Below are 23,517 nucleotides of genomic sequence, written 5' to 3'. Positions count from 1 at the left end.
AAATAGGACTAGTAGCTAAGGAGTAACCTGAAAACACACTGGTACGATAATTTAAGAATTCCGTCAACAAAACGATCTATAAAGTGTGGTTCACGTACCCATCTACATCCACCCACTTCCCCCCCGTCACTCCTGAAATGTTTCTACGTTCTGACCTGCTCCGGTTTCCGCCTCCGTGAAATAGGCTCCCGTCGTCTTCCGCCCCGGCTCGTCCAGGATGTTGAGCGGGTCGTGGACCTCGGAGTACGCCGAGGGGAAGGGGCGCAGGCTGCTGACGCTGCTGATGACCGACACGTGCTGGTCGACCAGCGACGTCATCCGCTGGGCGTCCAGGTAACCGCCGTTGCCGTAGTAACCTGCCGCAGGGAAGGAAAGTTGGGACGTGAGATGCAGTTTTTTTTCCTTTCTGAGAAACGCCTTAATCATCTCGTGTCGTTCAGTTTGTGTGTGAATATAGTGTTTTTTCTTCCTTTTGGCAACAACCATGAAAGATTATATTATCGTTTTAAAAGAGTTTCAAGTTTGTTGTTCGTGAGTTTGGGGATAAAAGTGATTTTTCCGTCAGCAGACTGAACGTGGACGTGCAAAAAAAAACTGTCTGTGTGTGTTAAATGTCACTACAGTTCATTCAGATTTAAAATATTACAAACAATTGATTATATGCAAGCTCATACGTGTATGAGTGCTGCAACAGTTAATCGATTAATCGATTAGATATCGACTACTTAATTAATCGGCAACTATTTTGATAATTGGGAAACACGATTGACATTTTCCACCATTTTATGACTCAAAATAATCAACAGATTACTCGATAATGAAAATAATCGTTTGTTGCAGCCCTAACGTGTATATTATGATACTCTGTAACCTCTATAAATGAATTAATAAAAATCTGACCTTGAGTTATATGTTCAAAGCTGAGACATCATGATGGCACCATCATGGAAATATTCAAGCTGCTTTGTGCTTAATTTTACATTTATTTCCCTTTAATGCAAACGGGCACATTTTATATCCTAACCAGAATTTTAAAAATAAAGTTCTGTGTGACCCAAAAGGTTGATTTCTACACTAATGCATCAGACCAATCCAATCCATCCTCACCACTGTGTCCCGTGGTAGAGTACGTCTGTCCCTGACACCCGCCGCCCGAGGGGTTCAGCCCGGCCCCCACGAAGCCGAACCCCTCGGCCGAGTCCAGGATCTGGGCGTCCAGCCCCTGTTCGGTCTGCGCCGGGTCCGAGCCCGAGCTGTAGTCGGACGCGGGTCGAACCGCAGCAGAGCCGTACGGCGTCAGGGAGCAGTTGGCGCCGCCGGACGAGGGGTGGACCGAGGCAGCGTGAAGGTTGTAGAACAAGTCTTTGGTCAGCTGCTGGTCGTTGAAGGACGGGTACCGAGCGAGCTGGAAGGCCAGGGAGGAGGTCTGCGACTGGACCGGAGCCAGACACTGATTCTGGGTCTGAGGTCTGAAACACAGAATCAAACAAGTTTTTAGACATTATGATGACAACAGGGGGGTGGTTTTATACATAAAACGCCATCAACAACAATTGAATAAAAATCCCAGCAGGTTGTTAAACAATTTTTTTCCAAATAAAAGAAAATTTGGTGTCTTTTGGGGAATTTTATTCTAATATTCTGTATTTTTAAACCTTTTACTTTTAAAACTATTAAAAAAATTGTCTTCCTTGTGAGGCAGGGATAGGACACAATTTTTCCCTGAATACATAATAACAATAATAATCAATATCACTGCAGTTTTGTAATATTATATATATAACAGCAGCAACTTTTGCCCAACAATCACATTTTAGATTTTTAGAGCAAATTAAGGAGAATAATTTTTAAAATACTGTTTTGTGTTAATCTAATTATGAACGTAAAATGTAAAGCTTTATGAATGTGGTCAAATGTTAAAATGTTAATGTAATAATACCTGGTGGCCAGAGGAGACATAAATGTAATAAACTTACATCACATAGCAAAATTAAATGTTCCAAAGAAAGATTTAAAAAACACAAAAAGGACAAAATTGTGTTTTTAAATGAATAAACGCCTTCTTTTTTTTTAATACAAAAAGGTTCTATCATAATCGTATCAAGGTGAGATCCACTGACCTGGGTGGGGGCTGGTAGTTGGAGGTCGAGGAGCTACTGGCTGGAGGGAAGTAACCGGGGCTGGTCTGAGCCAAGCAGTGGTACAGGGTCTCCGAGTAGGAAGAGCAGGGGCCGGGCTGGGTCATTGCGCCGAGCGAGGAGAGGCAGGAGGAAGAGGGGGAGGACGAGCAGGTGGAGGAGGACGTGGTCGACGTCAGGAGCCTCCCCGCCATGGGCCCCTGGTTGATGACGGAGCCCCGGTGCACCAACGCCGCCGGGGAGATGGGGGGCGTCATGAGGGGGCAGCCGACCTGAGAGAAGTCCAACTGACCACCTGGGTGGAGAAGGAAACAGAGATGATACGGACAAGGAAATAAAAAAGTTAAATATGTTCACGCTGCACCATCGTTTATTTTTGTAAGAAAAAAAAAACAGGTTAAATGATTCGAGTAAAATAAAAAGGTGTCGCGCAAACCAACAGGAATAAAAAAGATGGGATGAGGCCTTGACCATCACTCATTGTCTTTATTTCAAGGACCAAAGGGAACGGACGTTGGTGGGTCCAGATATTACACTTCCAGAGAATATTGCTTTTGTAATTTCCTGGTGGCATCTGGTGGCAAAGTTGCACACCCCAACCAACTGAGCGACAGGGGACACTTTATGGCGGCGCACCACTAATTCCATTGCCGGTTTCCGGCAGCGCCTGAATATTTAACGCGAATGCGACGTATTCTGGAACCGTTTAGTTCAACAACCGTATTCAACACGACGCAGAAACACAGAGACTCACACAGAGGTCGGGTCCACCTCATGGAACTATATTTAACTCATTCACAGTGGATAATGCATATATGAACACATAGTTATGGACAATATGTTCAATTTCTGCGAATAAATTCTTCTAAATATTACACAGTGTAGCTTTAAATATAACTCATGTTCCTCCTTCTTCTTGTTTTATATTTACTAGTTAGAATTCTTTTTACCTGAAACAGTGAACCCGGCTGCCTCGGCGCCCTGGTAGATGAGTGCATTCGTCTCCAGACTCTGCTGCTGACTGGCGGACAGCGACATGTAGGCGTGTTCCGCCAGGGACTCGTTCTTCACCGACTGGTCGACGGCCGCTGCGTTGGCCTTGTTGCGATTGGCGAGGAAGCAGGAACTGGGCGAGGCCAAGAACGCCGCTTTGCTGGCATCTGAAAAGAAGGGAAGGGAATAAACGAGAGACTGCCTGAGCATCCTGTACATATACTGTAAGTGTGAGCAGCGGCGTGACGTGTCTGTTCTGACGCCTGATACCTGCATTTTTCATGTACTTGTCCAGCAGGTTCTGCAGGTCCTGCTCCTTGTCGTTGTTGAACTGGGTCTCCAGAGCCAAGAGGATGTACTCGTCCAGCAGCATCCTGATCAGATGGAAAGAACCTGCCGGTGCCGAAAGACACACACGTCATCAAGAATTATACGTAACTTTTTTTTCTCCACATGATCAAACTGTGGAGAAACCTCGACTCCTCCCCTGATGCCAGCTGAGCTCTCTCAGTCTGTAGGATTTGATTCTTCTGTGTAAAAACTTCAGGATCAAGTTGATCGTTGTTTGACCTGCGGGGGGTCACAGGTTTAAATGACCTCCTGTGTTTGAGCTCTACTGTGACTTCACACACCACATGGCCGCTGTTTATTCACGTACACCGAGTGTGTGTGTGTGTGTGTGTGTCTGTGTGTGGGTGCGTGTGTGTTTGAACAGGGAGCACGCGACCCTCAGATAAGACTTTGTTTAATAAAGGTGAGTCGGGCCATTACGATTTATGGCGCTATTGTAGCTGCTCCAAGCTGTGGCCCTGTGTGTGTGTGTGTTTGTGTGTGTGTGTGTGTGTGTGTGTATGTGTGTGTGTGGTCAGCACATCCTGTGGACTGAATGGTGGAGAGGAGTGGAGCACAAAATTAATAAGTTAAGTGACAGTTAGTAGAATCACAAACAAAAATCACTATGTCATGTTCAGTATGAAGCTTTAATAAGAAGTTTAATACGCTTTTTTAAAAATGGCGCCTGATTAATTGTGATAATGTTTTTTTTTTTAATATCTTGTCCATTCTTGTCTCTTCTCCATCTTTTAACTGAATAGATAGCGTATTGTAAAGTGATGATATGTTTTAAATGAGTCAGCAGGTTTACGTCTGTCGGTTTGGCAAGTAAAACAATCTCAGACTCTTTTCCTGCCTTGTGCTGTAAAACCTGATCCTTCTGTGCCACGAAGCAAACGCATCAGATTCCACAAAATCTGGATAAAAATTCTCAGCGACAGTTTGTGACCACTTGACACGTTGGTGATGATTATACCAGTTTAAGATGAAAAGGGGCTTAATGATTTGTTGGTCTAACAATAATTCAAATCAAATGTTTGGCCACCACACGTTTAGCAAAATTAAGAAAGTCACTTCATCATAAACTTAGATAAAATCAAATGATACATGACAATAGATACAATACATGAATATATGAAATGGATAAATCCTTGAGTCTTTAGCAGACTTATGATTCTTCTTGTGAATATTCCCTCTCATCTTGTCTTGTCAAATTAAACATCAAGGATTTCAAATCTATTTTCTTGGTTTGTGCCAACTGTAAGTATTTCTCAATATTCCAAAATTGTTACGTCTATTCTGTCCCGATTTCTGACAAAAAAAAAAAACGTTCAGTAAAAGTTACAAGAATCCATACATCTGAGAAGCTGGAACGAGGGACACTTTTTGAATAGTTTCAGCTTCTGGATTGAAGCAATGTAATTGGTTCAGTTAGCTTGTGCGACCGTTCTCACGCGAGGAAAGTTTTTCTCACCGAAGCTGGAGGCGTTGTTGAGCGTGAGGTTGTGCATCACTCTGGCGCCAAAGAAACTCCACCTGAGCAGGAAGTCCTGAGCTCGCTTCTTCACCGTCCGACCGCTCTGCTTCCCGGGCTTTACGCCGCAGGGAAAAGAAAAAACCCGCTTGCTTGGTTGCGCAACAGAACATTTGCAAGACCAATGTCGAGTGTGTGTCCACACAAATATATGTAGAGTACACACGGCGCTGGCGGCCGAACAGCTGTTACCTTGATGACTTTATGCTCCACGACGGAGTCCAACCACTCGATGAACGACTCCACCGTGGCGTTTTTCCTCAGCAGCTCCTTCAGCTCCTGAAAGACGGTGATGGAGTCGTCTGGAGACGAGAAGAGGAAAAGGAATCGAGTAGAGAGTGTGATTTGTATATGAGCAACAGAAGCAGCTGATAGTTTGGTCAATAAAGCCTTAATGAATGCGTCACTTTAGTCAGGTCAGTCAGATTTGAATCATCTAAAAGTGAATCATCTAAAATAGACAAATCAAACCTTTGTTATCTTCGACCCGAGTTATGGGGGTTAATGTGAGAATGTGTATAGATCACTTCCAGGTCTCTTAGTCGTTTGTCTCTTACGGCGTTTTCACTCTTGAAAGTCCGGACCAAGGTTCGTGTTATTGTCACATTGTCTTGCATTTGATCAGGCTAGTTTTGGTTCCACGTTGCCATGTTGCGAGCGCACTAAAGAACTTTACGTGACAAACCTACGTCCGGTCGCCATCACCTACGTGGGCTGCGTTTCCCTACTCTCGACTCCGATTGGTTTGTAGACGTGCGTGCGTCTCACCTCGGTGTGTCGTCACCTTTTCCGTTTTCTGCTCTGCCGTCCTCTCTCATCCTCTCAGAAAATACGTTATACATTTTTAAAATTTTAATTGTTGTTTTTTTTTGTTTCTTCTTCTTCTTCTATAATAGCTAGATGCCTCAACTTCCTGTAATTGGTCCGAAACCATCGCAAAAATAGTTTTCACACTCGCTAACGAAACGAACCGTGGTTCAGTTTCACCACCTCTTTCGGTCGGACCAGACTCTGGTCCATCGGTCCAGACCGCGGTCCGAGGAACCTTTCACGCCTGCAATTTCAATTAGGACCAAACTGAAAAGTCTGAAGGTCCGGACCAGACGAGGTCGGTGTGAACGCATCCTTACACTCAGTGTAGATGTCCGGGTCCGGGTCTCCGGCAGCGTTCACGCTGAGCAGAGGCTGTGAGCTGATGCTGCTCAGATCCACATTATCGATGTCCAACACCATGCTGGTCACCACGGCCTGGTCAAACAGAGCCGGACGGGCTATCTGGAAAACCCCAAAATCAATATTCTGTTCATTTTAAATATTCCGATATTAGCGCGTATGCTCTGATCTGCATGATAGGCTTCTTCCTGTGAATGTTGTACCTGTGCCAGGTGAAGGAACGAGGTCTGTCTCTTCAGGGCGGAGACGAAGCGCCGCGCGATGGGGAGCTTCTTGGCCGCGAGACACTCCGGGAGGTTTTCCAGGGACGAGGCGAGCCAGTGTTCCCAGTGTTTGGCAAAGTTGCGGATGTCTGCCAGCAGACTGATGAAACGTTCAGATAGATCATCAGATTTCAGATCGTTGCTGTCACAAATGACTGCTTTTAGGTGAAAATGCACTTGTTTAAAAAAAGATAGTGAGTATATTGAATGAAAACTATCATAATTTATGGTCAAAACTACACGATTGACAGGAATTTGGCAAAATCATCCTAGCAACTCAAAACAATGTCCTTTCAACAAAGGAAAGGAAAGGAAAGGAAAGGACTCAGAGGTTTATGGGAAGTGTAGTTCTGATTGTTTTTTGTCTACGTGGATGCTGGTGGTGTCACAAAGAGCCTCGGATTGTCTAATTTTTGTCACAGCTAATTTTTACAATGATATTAAAAAAGTGCACGTGAGGTGAAATGTAAGTGACAAACCTTTCTGGCATCTCCTGCATCGTAGCAGGAATCAGAACATCTGTTAAAACCTGAGGAAATAGAGGATTCATTTGTAAAGCGGAGTAATAATAAACAATATTTATTAGTGAGCCGGAGGATATCATTAATAAAGTGTAGTTGAAGAAAAAACTATAGGTCCAGAGAATCAGTGTATCAAGGGCAAACTGCCGACCAACCACTGCTTGTTCTCTGAATGAAGTTTGGGTGGAACGATGAGTTCAGAATTAAAGATAAATAAACAATTGATAAAAATGTGTGTTGTGTTGCGCAAAATTTTTGCGCAAAAGAACAATTAAAATAGACAAAACTCGCTGTTTTTTGTATTAATGACAATCATATCAAAACATCTTGAATTAGCTCGAGTGCCTGAAACAGGACTTTTAACTTTCAAACGACTTAGTTTGAGACACTTTTTCATGTACTTAAATGAGAAAAAAGTGCAAATTAAAATGCACAAACAGTATTTGAACACAACCTTGTAGAGAATGGAGTCACAGACACAGAAGATGTCGACTATGACCGGGTTCTCCAGCAGCGGCAGCAGGTGGTCGGGCATTCCCTGCCAGAAGTGGAGCAGAAAATTCTGGATCTGGGGAACAAAATAAATAAATACGTATCTTTACAGATTTTAAAGTTTGAGTGGCCGGTGAACTCTTCTCGTCACTGCGATCTAAAACTGTCGCGTGCCGCTGATTATCACCTCCTCAAAGTTGACGTTGATGGCGTTGTCCAGGATGCACTGACAGTGCGTTTTATACATCATGATCAGAGTGTCCACCTGCAGAGGGAAGACGATCGGACGTGTGATTAATCCCCAAAAAATACAAATTACTATCTCATCTAGTCTTTCATGAATATCGTGGGGTCGTTATTACACGTTAGCGTTTGTCCAAATTACAATTCAGACGATATTTTGTTGGTTTCAAAGTGACAATTTTGAGGGTAAATCTGAAAAAATGACCACTGGGTGAGTTATGATTAATGTTGGCGTCTCTGGTTCATCACCAACCTTTTCTCTGGAGACGTTTCCCTGCAGCAGGAGATGCTGAGCACTGGGGAACTCCGGGAGCAACGTCCCCGTCTTGGAGCTCAGAGAGTATTTCCTGGTGAAGCCTCCCTGAAACAGACGATCGGTGGTCAGTCGCCGGTTGTTTCAGATTTTATTTCGGTTTGGAAAATTACTTTATATTATTTTACCTCATTCTTGAGTTTGCTCCCAGAAAATCTGTGATAAGAGAATATATATATATATAAATATAATGTTTGGGCAATGAAATCTTAAAAATAAAACTACTATTCCTTAGTTTAAGAGAAAATAATAATAATATATTGCATTTCCATATTGATAAATGTTGACAGAGGTTTTACTTTTCTATCCATGTTTGTTCCAAATGGACTAAAAACAATAAATTAGTATTTAAACTGCAGCAGTAAATGTAAGGAATTAAACAGGATTGACATAAAAACAGACAAAAATATAACCACTGTCCCATATTTTTCATGAAATACCACATAATGATAAACAAGCGAAAGATACGGAGACACAGTTTAATATGCAGAAAAAAAAGGAGGAAGAGGAGGAGGCTGTTGGTAAATAATGTTAAATGTTACCTGGTCAAACCTTTTCCAGAATACACAGAGTGATAGTACGCGCTGCTCTCTTTGATGCCGATTCCATAGTAATGATATCTGACAAAATGTCAAGGAAATTAATGTCATGTTTGAAGAGAACCTTTTCATGAAAATACAAAATCGGAGAATTTAAGTATGAAGAAATTGTCTGCACTTACTTGGAGTGTCCCCTGGTGCCGAGTCTTCTCGTCGTCAGGAGTGGAAACTTCTGCCGAATCGTCTGATGAGACCAGGAGGAAATTTCATGGCGGAATCTCTGTTACTTTTATATCAAACCGATCAATGTCACTGATCAAAATTAGACTCCTTCAAAACCTTTAAAATGTACAGCATGTAATGTTTGTAACTTCACCTGTAACTACTGGATTTTTTGAGAAAGATATTTCAGATATACTTGGAATAAACTTTATAGTAATGACATCAAAAAGGCATATTTAAAAAGTGTTTTATCCACAACTACTTTAAATGTTTTCGAACACCACACCTTTCCGAATGTCGCAGCGCAGGCCGGCTCCAGGTTCTCCTTCCTGCAGAAGTCCAGGTAGTGGGCGTAGAGGATGCACCGGGGCAGACACACTCCTTCACACACGATGTAGTTCTCCTCCAGCCTGTTGACCCGTCAGCGAGAAAAGAAATCGCTCACCATCACAACAATGTGATGAGACGTGACGTCCACTGAATATGAAGTACATTTGCTCAAGTACAAGTACAGTGCTTGTACTTTCCGAGGGTCCTTGAAGAAAGTCTGTCTCCACATAAGTGTAAAAACGTGAGCTGCAGGGTCGTTCTCTCTTTTGTTTTTTCTGAGATATTTTCAGAAATGATTCGACAAAGACCCACTGCGGAGAGTCTTCTGTGACAAGAAGGAGTGTGTGCTCTCACCACTGTAGAGTGAGCTGCGTCTGCTTCTTCTTGTCCTTGATGATCTGACTGATGGTCTTCCTCAAGGTGGAGGAGGAGGAGGAGGAGGAGATGCTTTGTTTGATGGTCAGGTCTGCGTTGAAGTCCACCAGGTCCTGTTCCTCCTCGGAGGACGGCGTCTCGTTACTGTCCTCAGCTTCTGGGAAAAAACAAACGGACGAATACAGAGCACATAGTTCATGTGCGACGAGGAGACGTTACTTCCCCAATTATTCAAGAGAAAGGTTGAAAAACATTAGGGTTTTTTTGATCAGAAAAGTCTTAGAAATTAAACGAATGTTGTTTAGAATATTACCTGTACAACACCTATGTACAGTGATTAATGGAACATTTTTACATTTCAGTTTCAGTGTGTGTGTGTGTGTGTGTGTGTGTGCGTTTGCAGGAGCCTCACACGCCTCTCAAGGATTGTATTTGTTGATCTGAACATTTGTTCTGATGAATGAAGTGAAGAAGAAGAAGACGAAGACAAATTCAGTTGAAGTCACACTCTCTCCACTCGAGGACTGAGTCCAAAAACCATAATAAATCTGGAGAGTTGTTTTTTGGGCTTCTCTGACCTTGATACAGTGATTTGTGTTTTCAACAGATCACTTTGCTTTGAGTCTTAGTTACCGGTTTGTGCCTGAGCGGTGAATAATCATCTGTGTGAGCAATCTGTGACAGAAATAACTTTCTAATACCTTCTGACCCGGCAACAGAAGAAGCTTTTCAAATACGTGTACTGTACTTGTACTGTAACTCCACGTCAACTCGTCACTGAGCTCATTGGGAATGTGTTGATAGCTCATTTGTGTCTTGACGAGTTTTCCTTTTTTCTGGATATTGTCTCTGCTCACAATAACTACTAATCTAACAAGAAAAAAAATCTGCATTATAAACAGAATACACAAGTAACATTTTGTGCTTTATAAATGTAATAAGATGCTTCAAGAGCTCGCATTTGACACATTTCAGTTTGAATGTGAAGCTGCATTTCATACCAACACTATTTTCTTTTTCATCTGAATCGTTTCTTTTTACTGATTAATTTCATTTTGCTCATTTACAATTCATCATCGTCATCATCCTATTCACATTTGTGGACCCATAAAGTTGTGAACTCGCTTTCTAGTCTAACGCAGCTATAGCACCGCCATGTGGCTGAGTAGTGTCACTATTTGACCTGAGAAAATCTGTATCCTATCCACAGGAAAACTTTCAGATTTTAAGAGTTTGACTGGAAAGATGAATCGAGAAAAAAGAAAAAGAGAGTATTTTAGAGGGATACTTATCGATATCCAACTGAGTCTGAGCCCTGTTTTTCTGAACATCATTACTACCACATTAACTGAGTGTCGTTGCTCCGTTACCTGATTTAATCCCGGAATCATCTTCCTGAGGAAAAAGTGTCTGTCCATCGAAATCGGTGTGTTTTCCCTCCGGCGAGCTGCAGAAAGTCTTGGTCAGGGAGTGAATGAGAAACACTCCGTCTCTGCCCGAACTCTCGCTGCTGCGTTTCATCGGCATTGTGAACGAGGAATTAAAAAGAAACTTAAATGATAAAATCAACCAAAGAAAAGAAAAAGAAAAACACCTCAGGGAGTCTGCAGATCATTTGTCCTGAGCGACTCTGAACACAAATAAATCCTTAAAAACTGGTTGTCAATCCTTCTTTCACACAAGTCCAGGAGATGATCACCAACACCATCTTCAGCATTTTGCTCACTTTAGCCACAAACTATAAAAAACAAAACTAAAGGCATAAACTCTCTGTGCTGTCGATAACCCCCATAGAGCCGCCTCAGACTAATATAGTGGGAAGGCAGAGCTCATGAAGCCGTGGATGCATTCTTCATATTGACAGAGGACTGGGGGCTAATCCAGGTTATTAATGATTAACAGAAAAACCCATCTGTCCATCCATCCATCTATCCTGCCTCCCACAGTCAGCTGGCCCTTTTTACAAATGTATATATATATACATATATATGTATATATATATACACATAAAACCCTTTGAAATTTAAGTCAGACATATCCAGTTTGCTTTTACTTCAATTTAATACTTTTGAAAACTCAAGTACCTGCTTTTGAAGGTTTGTTTTGTGCAGATGACACAACCAGGAAAGTGCAAACAAACAGAAAAACTCAAATGCAGGTTGATTTCTTGTTCTCCGTTCTCATTAGCTAACATCAGTTTTAGTTATCTTACGTTAATTGGTAACAAAAGTGTAACTTAAAACTAAAACGAAAACCTAAATCCTGTTAGTATTCGTTGGAACATGACAACATTTTAATTCAGAAACTCTGAAACTCACAAGCTGATAGAAAATGACCATCACAATATCCTTTCTATACTCGGTTGGATCAAATACAACAAAATCAAATGTCCACTTTGGATCAATTAAGTGTTTCTGGTTCTGATCCTAAAGCTCAAGGTGGTGACACCTTCAACTCCCACCAAACCCCAAAATATTAAATTAGCACTATACATAAAAAAATCAATGAAACAAACTATTATATTTATATTCCTTATTCTTCTATAGTTTTACTGTAAGTGTTTTCCTGCTGCTGTAACACCGGATATTCCCAGTTTGAGATCAAGAAAGTTCATCTGTCTGTCTGTCTGTCTATCCCTATCTTTCAATATATCTATCCATCTATCAATAAATCTATCCATCTATCGCTCCATCTATCAATCGTTCTATCTATCAATATATCTATCCATCTGTCATCTGAAACTAGAGGCCTTTTGCTTAGTTATTTACATAAACCATTAATCAATATCATCAATTAATCAACACAGTAAAATAATAAGATAACAAGGTGTAATGTATTATACAAGGTAGCTAGCTATTGGTAGCATTAACCTGTAGTGTGTCTATTGGCCCTTAGCAATGCTAAAGTGTAATACAGAAAGTAGCTAGCTAGGTGCTAGCATTAACCTGCAGTGTGTCTATTGGCCCTTAGCAATGCTAAAGTGTAATACACAAAGTAGATAGCTAGGTGCTAGCATTAACCTGTAGTGTGTCTATTGGCCCTTAGCAATGCTAAAGTGTAATACACAAAGTAGCTAGCTAGGTGCTAGCATTAACCTGTAGTGTGTCTATTGGCCCTTAGCAATGCTAAAGTGTTATACACAAAGTAGCTAGCTAGGTGCTAGCATTAACCTGTAGTGTGTCTATTGGCCCTTAGCAATGCTAAAGTGTAATACACAAAGTAGCTAGCTAGGTGCTAGCATTAACCTGTAGTGTGTCTATTGGCCCTTAGCAATGCTAAAGTGTAATACACAAAGTAGCTAGCTAGCATTAACCTGTAGTGGGCGCGTCGACGCGAACGACTGGAAGAACAGGAGACGAACCAGAAATGGTATGGTCCACTTTAGGGGTGTACGAACTTGTTATACAACATTCGTCCAGGCCTTAATATTCGAAATATACTTACAATAAAAACCGGATATACAAACACTTCTAAGCCACCTGTTTTTTTTTGTTGTTGTTTTTTTTAAGGGGGGGGTTGTCCAAGTATGACCGTTATTGACCCGCCACCCCCCTTTACTTTCCGGTAATTCGAATTTGGCGGACAGGTGTGGAGGATTCAACAACCTACCTGGCCGAGCTGTCGCGCTCATGAGGCGGGACGAGAAATAATTAGAGGTAGGACAACAGCAACAGCAACAACAACAGCAGCAACAACAACAACAGCAGCAACAACAACAACAACAACAGCAACAGCAACAACAACAACAGCAGTCGCGACTGTGAGACAGGAAGCTGTGGTCGGGAGTGTGTCCGGTGCTCCCGGTCACTGACGGTTACCGACCGCGTTGCACCGAACCATGAGGTTAGCCCCGTTAGCATAGCTAACATTAATGTTACCATAGTTAACATTAATGTTAGCATAGTTAACATTAGTGTAGCTTGCTCAGTTAAGTGCTAAATGTCGATGGCTACATCCAACCATTCTCTTTTACACAGAGGGTTTTGTGGAAGAGACGATTTGATAGATTTATACATTTGAAATGTAACTTTTTGGCTTAATAATATATCCTTGATAAATCCAAGCTAACGATAACTGTAAATGTCATGTCACTGTATGTAGATAATAACAGCCCACAAGACGAATTGATTTTTTTCTTCTATGGTTGATAATTTGTGGAGACTTTGATTTGCATGATATCAGACTACGCATACTCTCGCTGTGCACTTTAGGAACACCAACATAAAACTGGATGAGTTGTTATTGTGTCATTTTGATTATCCCTGTTCTCCGTTGTATAATAGATTGACAGGTACATTTCAGAAGAAACTAGCGAATGCAAAATAAGAATTTTCAGCATTTATTAAATGCATCCCCTCAAACTTATGTTATGTGGTAGAACAACAGAAGCTCCATTATATATTATTGATGTTATGACATGATATGATATTATTATTGGGTATGCTCATGGTCAGTGGGTATATCGTGATCATCATGTTTTGCCTCAGTCATTAATTTGTCCCTGTTGTGTTTTGATGTGGGTGCTTTTCATTGAATTTATGATCATGTAGTTGAGATGTCCTCTCTCATCTTGGGAGGCGTGTTTGTTTTCACTTGAATTTTATTCCATGATTTTTCTTTTCTTATTTTTTTAAATTTTCAATCCATAAATCTCTCTTAAACCAAAGTCAGCAAAGTGATGTTAAATTAACTTACAGATCTTATTAGAGGATAAAGACTGTAAAGCCAGCATAAAAATAACGTCACAAGAAGCAAATCACAAATATAAATCCTGGGAAATATTTGTCTCAGGTAATGTTATTGTTGTTATACACCTTAAATTCAAAATTTGGCCACATTTGAAGTCAAGAGAGTTGTTGGAAGTGTCCAACCACCAGTATGATTATTTTTTTTAATCATAGGTCTGCAGTTACAGACCACAAATATCCTTTATGCACTGTTTAACCTATGACATAAATATCCCACATCTGAAATTATTATCTATTCTAGACCCCCAATTTTTTGCTATTACCAAAATGTTGTCATTGTGTAAAGTCATGTCGGTTTAATTCATACACCCCAAAGTCACATTTTCCAAATTTGCCTTAAAGGGCTTAACAGTGGGTTTAGCATAGACACCCTTGGCCCATATAGCCTTTAAAAAAACATCCTGAAAATGTCAGCCCCCCAAAAAATACTGGAAAATTAATGAATGGAAATAATTACTTCATTTTAAGCCTGTCAATTTATACGCATGTTTAATATATTCTGTTTAGATTAACACCAGTGATGGTTTAATGCTTGTGTTATTTAAATAATAGTGAGCGGTCATCTCCATTTTTCCCCCCTCAGGTTTTGCCTGGGATATGACAGTTACTGCTGCTGCTGCTGCTGCCATGCAGTCTGTGGGCTCCGAACATCAACAGTAAGTAAAACCATGTGCTATAAGAGAGAGGTGATGCTGGCATGTTCTTTCTTATGCCATAATGTATGACGTACTGGCTAATATTTCATTATTTTCCAGTGTTAGGTAAGCAATTGCATAAAGTTATTATTTTGTATTTTTCTCTTCAGATTTTTCTCTATTTTTGTATATTTATATTTAGTGAAATGAGTATTTCCGCTTTCATTTGGTCAATATTTTATCTGCATGCCTATTAACAGAGTCTACAATGTCTTTGAGTAATGCGACCCCACAACCTTTCCGTCATTATATTCTTGCCTGACTCCACCTTTTGAAGGATAATATAAGCCACTTTAATTTCAGGTCTCGGGATTGTGGTCCATCAGCAACATGTGCCCTTTGGCCAGTGGACATGAAGATAACACACATAGACTGGAACTCGGAAGCCACCCTAATTCACTTCCAGGGCCAGTACCTTACCATATGTGACCTGGACTACAACATCCTGCAGGGAGAAATACAGAGCACACCAAAGACAAAAGCAGCGGTGGACATTGGAGAGTTTTGCCTCGTCGAAGATTTGGCTTCTGCCCGCTGGTACAGAGGAAGAGTTCAGAACAGGAAAGTAGACTTGTTTGACATATTCCTCGTAGATCACGGTAACATCTTGAGTGTCGACATTGCCCACGTGTCTTCCTGTTCAAACGACCTGTTCATCCTGCCTGCAAAAATAGTCTGTGGCTTCCTTGCAAATGTGTTGCTGCTTGAAAGTTGTTCTCATTCTGTAATGGAGGAATACTTCTCAAGCCTGATTGGAAGAAATGTCACAGGTTACATTCAAGCCCTCCTGCCACACAAAATCCTTCTGTTGGAAGCCCCTGACATCAACAACGACCTTGTTAGACATGGGTTTGGGAGACATGTGGACACGCATACCTTCATCTTTCTGGTTGAGATGCTCACAGAGGTGCCGCTCAACCAAAACATCCAGCCAGTTCCTGACTTGCTCATTGAAAAGCAGAGGGGACACGAGTTTTGCTTCAAACCATCTGGTTTGCAGGGATACGAAAACATTCTGCCAAGGTGTAGGCCTGTATTGAGTTGTGGGACATGTGCTAAAGTGCGAGTAACCGCCGCTGTCAACCCCAGGCTGTTTTACTGTCAGATGGCAAACATGAAAACAGATCTTTGTGAAATGTCAAAGAAGCTGGCTGCAGTTTGTGAGCACAGAACCAAAGTTTGCAGTCAGACGACTCCAGAAAACCTGGGTTTACTGTGCTCAGTCAAAAGCAAAGATGGAAAATGGTACCGGGGCTTTGTGCAGTGTCTCCCCATCAACTCCCACATCAGAGTTCTGTTCATTGACTATGGATTCTTTGAATCTGTCAAAGTCGAGAACGTCCACAAGTTGCCACCTGATCTCTATTCAACACCCATTGTGGCATTCCCATGCTCGCTGTCCTGCCTGGGTGATCAGGATGAGACAGTCAGAACTCAGCAGTTGAGTCTCCTCAAGACAGGCTTGCTTGGAGGGGTGCTGGATATGGAGATCAGTAGTTTTGATGAGGAACAGCATCTGTACACCGTAACATTGGTTGGTGCTGGAGATAATAATGTGAAGGAACCACAACCTATCAAAGGGCTTCCCCGAAGGGAAGAGGAGTCTGTTTCTGAGAAGGAAGAGTTGCCACCTAAGGGTGGCTATTTGTACTATGAAACAATCATGAGAAGAGCACTGGGTAAAAAACTGGAAGCAGAAGAGGTGCAGGTAGACTCCGTCTTTGTGGGGTATGTCGAACATGTCCTGAATCCAAACCACTTCTGGATCAGAACACAAAAACGCAATCATGAGTTTGAAGAAATGATGACAAAAATGACAGATCACTTCAGTCGAGTGAAGCTGGATGAAGACGTCCTCTTGAATCCCGAGCCCGGAACATTGTGCTGTGCAGTCTATGAGAAGGACATGCATTTCTACAGGGGTGTAGTGACCGACATTCTCGAGCATGGAGCTGAAGTTCTCTTTATAGATTTTGGGAATGTTGAGAAAGTGCCACACATGTTGATCAAGAAAATACCTGAGGCATTTGCCAGTAAATCAGCGTTTGCCTTCAGTTGTACTCTTTTGAATGTTATTCCCTTGGATGAAGTCTGGAGTTGCGGCACTTCTGACTTTTTCCGGCGAGCTGTCACAAACAAAGCCCTGTTGGTCCATGTTGTCCACATGAGAAAAAGCAAATTTGTTGTTGACCTCTTTGAGATGGGGTGCTACAACAAACAGAGTATCACTGATCTCCTGATTTCCTCCAAACAACTTGAAAACTGGAGCACTTCCGTGGAGCCTGTGGTGCAAAACGCAGATGCGACAGCAAGATCGAGTGTTGCGACAGACATTGGTGGGAATACAGAGCAGAGTGAAGATAAAGGGAGGGAAGAGGACACATGCAAAAATGAAATCAAGGTGCCTCAAGCCCCCGTCAGCTTCAAAGCTTTATGCATCAAGCCTGGGTTTGAGTTTGCAGTGAACTGCATCAACATCTCCTCTCCAACAGAATTCTGGTGCCAGCCCCAAGGTAACGTTCCAGCTTTGGAAGAACTGATGGATAAAATCCAGCAGTATTACTCGACTAACACAGCCCCCCTCCAATCGGGGGTTGCATGTTGTGTTGCAAAGTCACCTCTAGATGGACGATGGCACAGGGCCTTCATCATAGAGAAACAGAAAAATCATGCCAGAGTGATGTTGATAGACTACGGCTTTACCGTCCAGATCAAAGAGGAAAATCTTGAGGCAATATTGCAGGAATATGTTCATTTGGAAGGACAAGCTTTCAGGTGCAGTCTTTCCAACCTGATTGAACCGACCGACTCCAAGAGCTGTGGGAGCTGGAGTCCGGAGTTGTGTAACGCTATGAAAAAGTTTGTCCTTGACAGCAACAATGGTCTAAGGTGTAAAGTTGTCTCTCAAATGAATATGAGACACAAAGGGCTGTGCAATGTTGTGGACCTCTACAATACCCGAACCCAACAGAGCGTAACGAATCGGCTCATGGAACTGGGCCTGGCAAGGGAAGCAACAGTCGCAACAAAGCAACTGCCGACAGTGTCACCCGAGACTTTTGTCTACTCTTCATACGATCTTAGTCCTGGAAATGAAGAACAAGTCTACGTGACTCACGTTAGCAGTCAGCGGGATGTCTACTGCCAACTTGCGAGAAACACTGAAATCATCGATCAGCTGGAAAAGAAAATCTTCGAAGAGAGTGAGAAAATGACGCAGGCCAGTGCACGAGCTGTCGTGAGGAAGCTGTGCTTGGCAAAATACTTTGATGGAAAATGGTACAGGGGCTTGGCACACCCTGTTCAGTCGCCCCTGCACCTCAGTGTATTCTTTGTGGATTACGGAAACAAAAGCATACCTGAGAAAACCAACGTCGCGTTCATTCCCAGAGACGCTGCTGATTTGTTGCACACGCCCATGCAGGCCTTGAGATGTTGCCTTGCTTCTGTGCCCAAGGAGGAGCTTTACGCCGATGTCAAGGAATGGCTTGATAAAGAAATCCTCAACAAGCAAGTGAAAGCCGTCGTGCTTGGAAAGAGTGAAGATGGTTCATTTGATGTTGCGCTACATGCTGGAGATGTTAACATCAACGAGAAGGTAAACGAGTTGATACTCAGTCTTTCACCTAAACAAAAAGCAGCTGTTACTTTTAGCAAAGGGACCAGAACGAAAACACCTAGAGCTCTCCACATGGGAACCACAGAGACCACAGTCAAGTGCAAGAGACCAGCTGAAAGGAAATCTTTAAATCGTCCCACATCAAATCCCTGCAGAGGTACTCAAGTCAGGAATGCACTCCCTAAAAAGAGGGAATACACAAACACTGCTCATGGAGAAGCTCAGAACCAGAAACCAAAAGATAAACCACACAATGTGAACAAGACAAAGGGCTGTTCCCCTGTAAAACCATTGGGAAACACAGTGCAGTTGGATACAAACACCAAGTCAGAACGACCACAAAACACAAACATAGCCGAAATGCATCAGCTCTCGTGTTTGCCTGACAAGAAAGTCAGTGTCGGCCTTCGGACTAAATGTTTCACCTCCCACATCGATTCAGTCGACAGGTTTTTCCTCCAGGTGTCCGAGGACGAACCTGCCATCTTGAAAATGGCTGAAGATCTGAACTTAAGTGTCTTCAGAAATTCCTTGAAGACTGCCACCTCTTTGAGAATCAACGACCTTGTTCTGGCCGTGTACGAGGAGGACGGCGCTCTGTATCGTTCCCTTGTGAAAGACCGCGAAGGGAGTGCTTGCTTCGTAGTAGAGTTCATCGACTATGGAAACTCGGCGGTCGTGGGGAAGGAGAAGATCTACCTGATGCCAAAGGAGTGTCTCTCTCAGCCGAGATTCAGCTTCTCGTGCTGCCTGTCGGACACAAGCGCCTTTGAAAACGATGCTTCATTCACTGACGCTGTAACGGAGAAGCCTCTCATGGTCGACTTTGTCTGCCAAGACGGACCTCTTTGGAAGGTCAAGGTGGAGATTCTTGATGGAGAAGCCGGTGTTAGCGAAGCACTCGAAGCAGCTGTCGACAGCGGTCCCACGAACGAAAATGAACGAGGCGAGGCGCCCGCGAGTTCAACTGAAATGGAACCGCGAGTGAGCTCCTGTGAACAGCACAACCTCAAAGTAGAAATGAGCACGAATCAAACGACTACATCTGAACGAATCACGCTGGAAACACCAGCAGTCGCACCGACCGAACTGAAGGTAAAGACCAGCAGGCGCCATAGTGGTCCCACCACAACCACAAGTAATTTGAAGAGGAATCCGAGAAAAACATCCACCTCCTCCGTCAAAGCAGAGGGAAACGGCGCCGATGCATTCGTACCTCCGACTATTCGAGCTAAAGACAGAGAGACTGTGTCAGTTCTGTCCGTCCAGAGTAACGGTGATTTCTACGTCCGACTCGCCAGGACTAGCTTCCTGCTCGCTGCGTTGGAAAGCTGCATAGCCGACGACGCAAACAGATGCGAGATGATGGTCGAAGACGACGTCAAACAAGGCCTCAAGTGCTTAGTTCAGGTGCACACAGGCGAGTGGCAGAGGGCTGTTGTTCATCATGTAGGCGGGGGGAAATGTGAAGTCCTCCTGGTGGATCAAGGAACCACAGAAGACATTCCAAGCGCCTCGATCCGACGGCAGTGTGCTGACCTGAACAGAATCCCGAACCTTGCGGTGCTGTGCAAGATGAACTGCCTTGGGTTCAGCGAGGGAGAGGACGCCGCCAAATTTTGGTGTGACACTCTCAAACCGATGGTGGGCAAAGAAGTCAACCTGGTGTTTGTGTGTTATTCAGAAGCTGAAAACATTTGGATGGTTGAAATAGTCGTTAATGGACTTTTCCTCATTCGCCAAATGGCGTCACTACAGCGAAACAAAGAGACGATCACGTCGAACGCCGAAACTCAGAATGAGGAACCCATCTCGGACACGAGCCTCCCTCAGCAACTCGCCTTGGCGCCTATCGACATAGACAAAGTGAACCTGGGCTTCGCCGCCGCCGTGACGACTCCCTTCGAGTTCTGCGTCGTCCTCGAAGACTTGCTCCTCACCATGAACAGAGTGTCCGTCCTGTTGGACGAGCTCCCCGGGCGGACGTCTCCTCTCGCTGAAGCCCACCTGGTCCCAGGCGCCTGCTGCCTTTTTAAATCCGACTCCAAGAACAAGTGGTGCAGGACGGAGATCGTGCACGTGGACACCACTGTGGTTCTGTACCTGGTGGATTACGGACATTATGAAGGTATGCCACGCGAAGACGGCCCCAAGCTCCAGAGGCTTCCGGAGGCGCTGATCGAACTCCCCAGAGTGACGTGCCCGTGCATCCTGCGAGGGGTGAAGCCCGTCGGGGAGGACGGACAGTGGAGCGACGAGGCGGCCGTCTTCTTCCAGCGACGTCTGTACCGGAAACACCTTCAGATCTTCTTCAGAGAGCTCGTGTCGAACACACACTGGAAGGTGGACGTACTGGCCGACGGCGTCCACGTTGCCAAGGAGCTGGTGGATGCTGGACATGCCGATTACATCGACGTCATGCTGGGACTCAGGTACGGTTCCATCTCTGTTCATGTCTTTTTTGGAAGTAGTTTTCAGTCAGCCGTTTATTTCTTTATTCATAATTACTTTGAAATAATTTCTATGCTGACCACCAGGACTGCAACGAAGGATTATTTTCCTTATCAATTAATCTGTTGACTACTTTCTCGATCAACCGATTAGTTGTCTGGTCCATTTAATGTGATAAAATTGTGAAAAAATTGAGATTGTGTTTACCAAATCCCACGATGATGTTTTGTTTTTTACACACACCAAATATATTTAGTTTTTCTGTCACAGAGGAGCAAAGAAGCAAAAAATATTCACATGTAAGAAGTTTCAATCAGAGAATTATGATTTTCTTTCCCATAAAAACTACTGTAGCGATTATTAAAATATTTGACGATTAATTTAGTAATCGATTTAATGAGGCAGTGTAAAAAATTCAGTGTCAAATTCATTAGTAAAAGTTAATCAAAAGGGAACAATTACAATATATTCTCTTGTTGAAAATAAGAGGGAAAAAAATCACAGTACAAACATTTTGTGTGTTTATTATACACACAGCACAATTAGTAGTTTTTTAAAAATTTTTTCACTCAATTACTCCTGTTTATATTTCCAAAAAAATTCCTGTTTTAATTTAGAATGTTTAACATCAACTCAAAATCCGGCCACTCGTAGCATAAATCTGACATATAAAAAAAAAATTGCACATTTTTAAATGACAAATACCTGAAAGCGTATGTTTCTGTTGTCTTCAGGTTCCAGGAGCAGGTTTCCTGTGAAGACCCTCGAGACCCGGACAGCGAGAGAGAGTCCGATCTTTTAACTGAGGTCGCTGAGGAAGCTGAGGGGAGGACGTCGCTCGGCACCTCCTCTGGATCTAGACGATGTAACATAACTTACAGTTTGTTTATTGGCACTGAGTGAAACGTATGATGATCAGTGCAGATGATCTTTCCACGGTAGTCATAGGAATGGATGTTTTAAGATGTGTCACGCATTGGTTGAGGCAATATAATTCAGATAATTTACAATCCTATACAGTAACAATACCACAATGTAAGTCTTGTGTTTAAAATGTTATATCACATATTAAAGTCCTACATTCAACAAAGGTCCAAAATAAAAGTAGTAAAAATTGTATTACCAACAAAATGGCTAACGTAATAACTTTGCACCGTGAAGTCCCATTTGTTATGGATAGAACCATATATAGTACTGGTCTATATCAAGTTAAGTGTACATAGATTAATATTATGTACACAAGCAACAGCTAATACTTATAAAATAATAAAAAATGAATCCATTACTGAATGTGAAGATTCTGGTCTAATCTAAATTAGCTCTGAGTTTCCCCACATGTAATTACGACTCAGGTGCAGTTTCCAAGTCGGCAACTCGTATTTACCATCATTTCACATGAATGCAGTATTACAGTAGTGTACAGTAATGTCGTCTCACTGTTTTCTTCTGTTCCAGGTGTCGTGATGTGAAGGGAGTCGCAGGACGAGGCCTCGCAGCAGTTTGTTTCTGTTAAAGACGAGGCCTCTGCACTTTGACATAACTTCCAATTACCAATAACTCACGTTTAAGACTTAGTTATATTTATTTGTGTTTTGTTGAGTTAGTTTTAGTACTTGAAAATATGTATTACGTCAGCAGCAACCATGTTATTCTTATTTAGAAGTTTTAGAGTTCATGAACAGTTCCAATATTTTTATAATATATATACATATATTTTTTGTTTTGTTTGTTTCTTTGTAAGATCAAAACTTGCCATTTTCCCTTTAAAGGGTATTTACATTGATAAGGTACATGCACTGTGTTTTGATGGAAGTTAGTCAATTTAATGTTTCAATTTTGAAAACATAAGTTTTGGTTTAAATTCTGTATTCATATTCATAATTAAGTCTCATTTGTTTCCTACATTTAAAAAAACGTTGACAGTTCAGTTTGAATCTGTTACACCGACTGACTCGTGTTGAAATCATATTTCAGTTAAATGCAGTAAAGCCTTTTGATGACGTTGCGTATCCCCCCTCCGCTTTGCTCTCTGTGTCATCAATCGTTGTGGGTGAAGTGAAACACAGACGTTTTATTAGAACAGGAAAATGAAAATCTTTGTTTATGACAAAATGCTTATTAGTGACCAGCTCATGGTTCACCACTGGGTGGCGGCACTGAGCCATGATAACTATGAACCTTCATGATAAAACACATAAATGTATAAACACCTTGAGTGAAAGGAAAATTTTAAAAAAGCCTGCAGCAGATGGACATTATAATCGGCCTGTCTCCAAATTAAAAAATGTTTTTATTGATTTTATGACCTATAATAATTTGACATTTTTACGACATACTGGGATTGTTGCCTTATGCCTTACTAATTATAGTATGACGTTTTTGACATGTTTGTGCCTTACTTTTCTACATGAATTTCACTCAAATATAATGGTTATAAATATATTTTACGTCCAGGCCCGACGGTCAAAAACAAAAAAAACAATTCACACATTTAAAAAATGACATTTCACAAAACATTTTGAAAAAACACCACAT

At 42.3% G+C, this 23,517-nt stretch overlaps 2 protein-coding genes across 5 annotated transcripts in view; one reads left to right on the top strand and one right to left on the bottom strand.

Moving 5' to 3' along the window:
- The window catches only part of rfx6 (regulatory factor X, 6), a 14,556-nt gene extending 1,355 nt beyond the window's left edge, over positions 1-13,201 (bottom strand). Inside the window, exons 1-21 of one of the 4 annotated variants that reach the window (XM_047328862.1) lie at positions 13,079-13,201; positions 10,840-10,979; positions 10,218-10,339; positions 9,449-9,626; positions 9,051-9,174; positions 8,725-8,786; positions 8,546-8,623; positions 8,132-8,159; positions 7,944-8,051; positions 7,635-7,712; positions 7,410-7,523; positions 6,914-6,963; positions 6,375-6,534; positions 6,129-6,273; positions 5,191-5,300; positions 4,939-5,056; positions 3,402-3,524; positions 3,089-3,298; positions 2,121-2,433; positions 1,108-1,469; positions 156-356 (exon numbers count right to left, since the gene is read on the bottom strand). In XM_047328862.1, the coding sequence (XP_047184818.1) occupies positions 156-356; positions 1,108-1,469; positions 2,121-2,433; positions 3,089-3,298; positions 3,402-3,524; positions 4,939-5,056; positions 5,191-5,300; positions 6,129-6,273; positions 6,375-6,534; positions 6,914-6,963; positions 7,410-7,523; positions 7,635-7,712; positions 7,944-8,051; positions 8,132-8,159; positions 8,546-8,623; positions 8,725-8,786; positions 9,051-9,174; positions 9,449-9,626; positions 10,218-10,278 (2,623 nt within the window). In that variant the 5' untranslated portion in view covers positions 10,279-10,339; positions 10,840-10,979; positions 13,079-13,201. Of the gene's footprint in view, positions 1-155; positions 357-1,107; positions 1,470-2,120; positions 2,434-3,088; positions 3,299-3,401; positions 3,525-4,938; positions 5,057-5,190; positions 5,301-6,128; positions 6,274-6,374; positions 6,535-6,913; positions 6,964-7,409; positions 7,524-7,634; positions 7,713-7,943; positions 8,052-8,131; positions 8,160-8,545; positions 8,624-8,724; positions 8,787-9,050; positions 9,175-9,448; positions 9,627-10,217; positions 10,340-10,839; positions 12,753-12,782; positions 13,034-13,078 lie in introns of those variants that run through there. The other 3 variants (XM_047328863.1, XM_035618287.2, XM_047328861.1) reach the window with 3 other exon arrangements.
- Positions 13,100-22,983, top strand: tdrd15 (tudor domain containing 15). Its single transcript, XM_035618285.2, has 5 exons — positions 13,100-13,312; positions 14,801-14,873; positions 15,216-20,963; positions 21,717-21,847; positions 22,438-22,983. The coding sequence occupies exons 2-5, from the start codon at positions 14,815-14,817 to the stop codon at positions 22,449-22,451; spliced, it is 5,952 nt and encodes a 1,983-aa protein (XP_035474178.2). The 5' UTR covers positions 13,100-13,312; positions 14,801-14,814; the 3' UTR covers positions 22,452-22,983.
- Positions 22,984-23,517: the final 534 nt, after the last annotated feature.

Source organism: Scophthalmus maximus, chromosome 18, assembly GCF_022379125.1.
Source record: "Scophthalmus maximus strain ysfricsl-2021 chromosome 18, ASM2237912v1, whole genome shotgun sequence".
NCBI classification, from domain to species: Eukaryota; Metazoa; Chordata; class Actinopteri; order Pleuronectiformes; family Scophthalmidae; genus Scophthalmus; species Scophthalmus maximus.
Note: the sequence above shows the minus strand (reverse complement) of the source record. Positions and strands in the feature narration are given on the sequence as shown.

Coding starts and splice junctions, on each gene's coding strand:
- tdrd15 (XM_035618285.2), top strand. CDS start 14,815: ATGACAGTTACTGCTGCTGCTGCTGCTGCCATGCAGTCTGTGGGCTCC. Junction 14,874..15,215: donor GTGGGCTCCGAACATCAACA/GTAAGTAAAACC, acceptor CTTTAATTTCAG/GTCTCGGGATTGTGGTCCAT. Junction 20,964..21,716: donor GACGTCATGCTGGGACTCAG/GTACGGTTCCAT, acceptor TGTTGTCTTCAG/GTTCCAGGAGCAGGTTTCCT.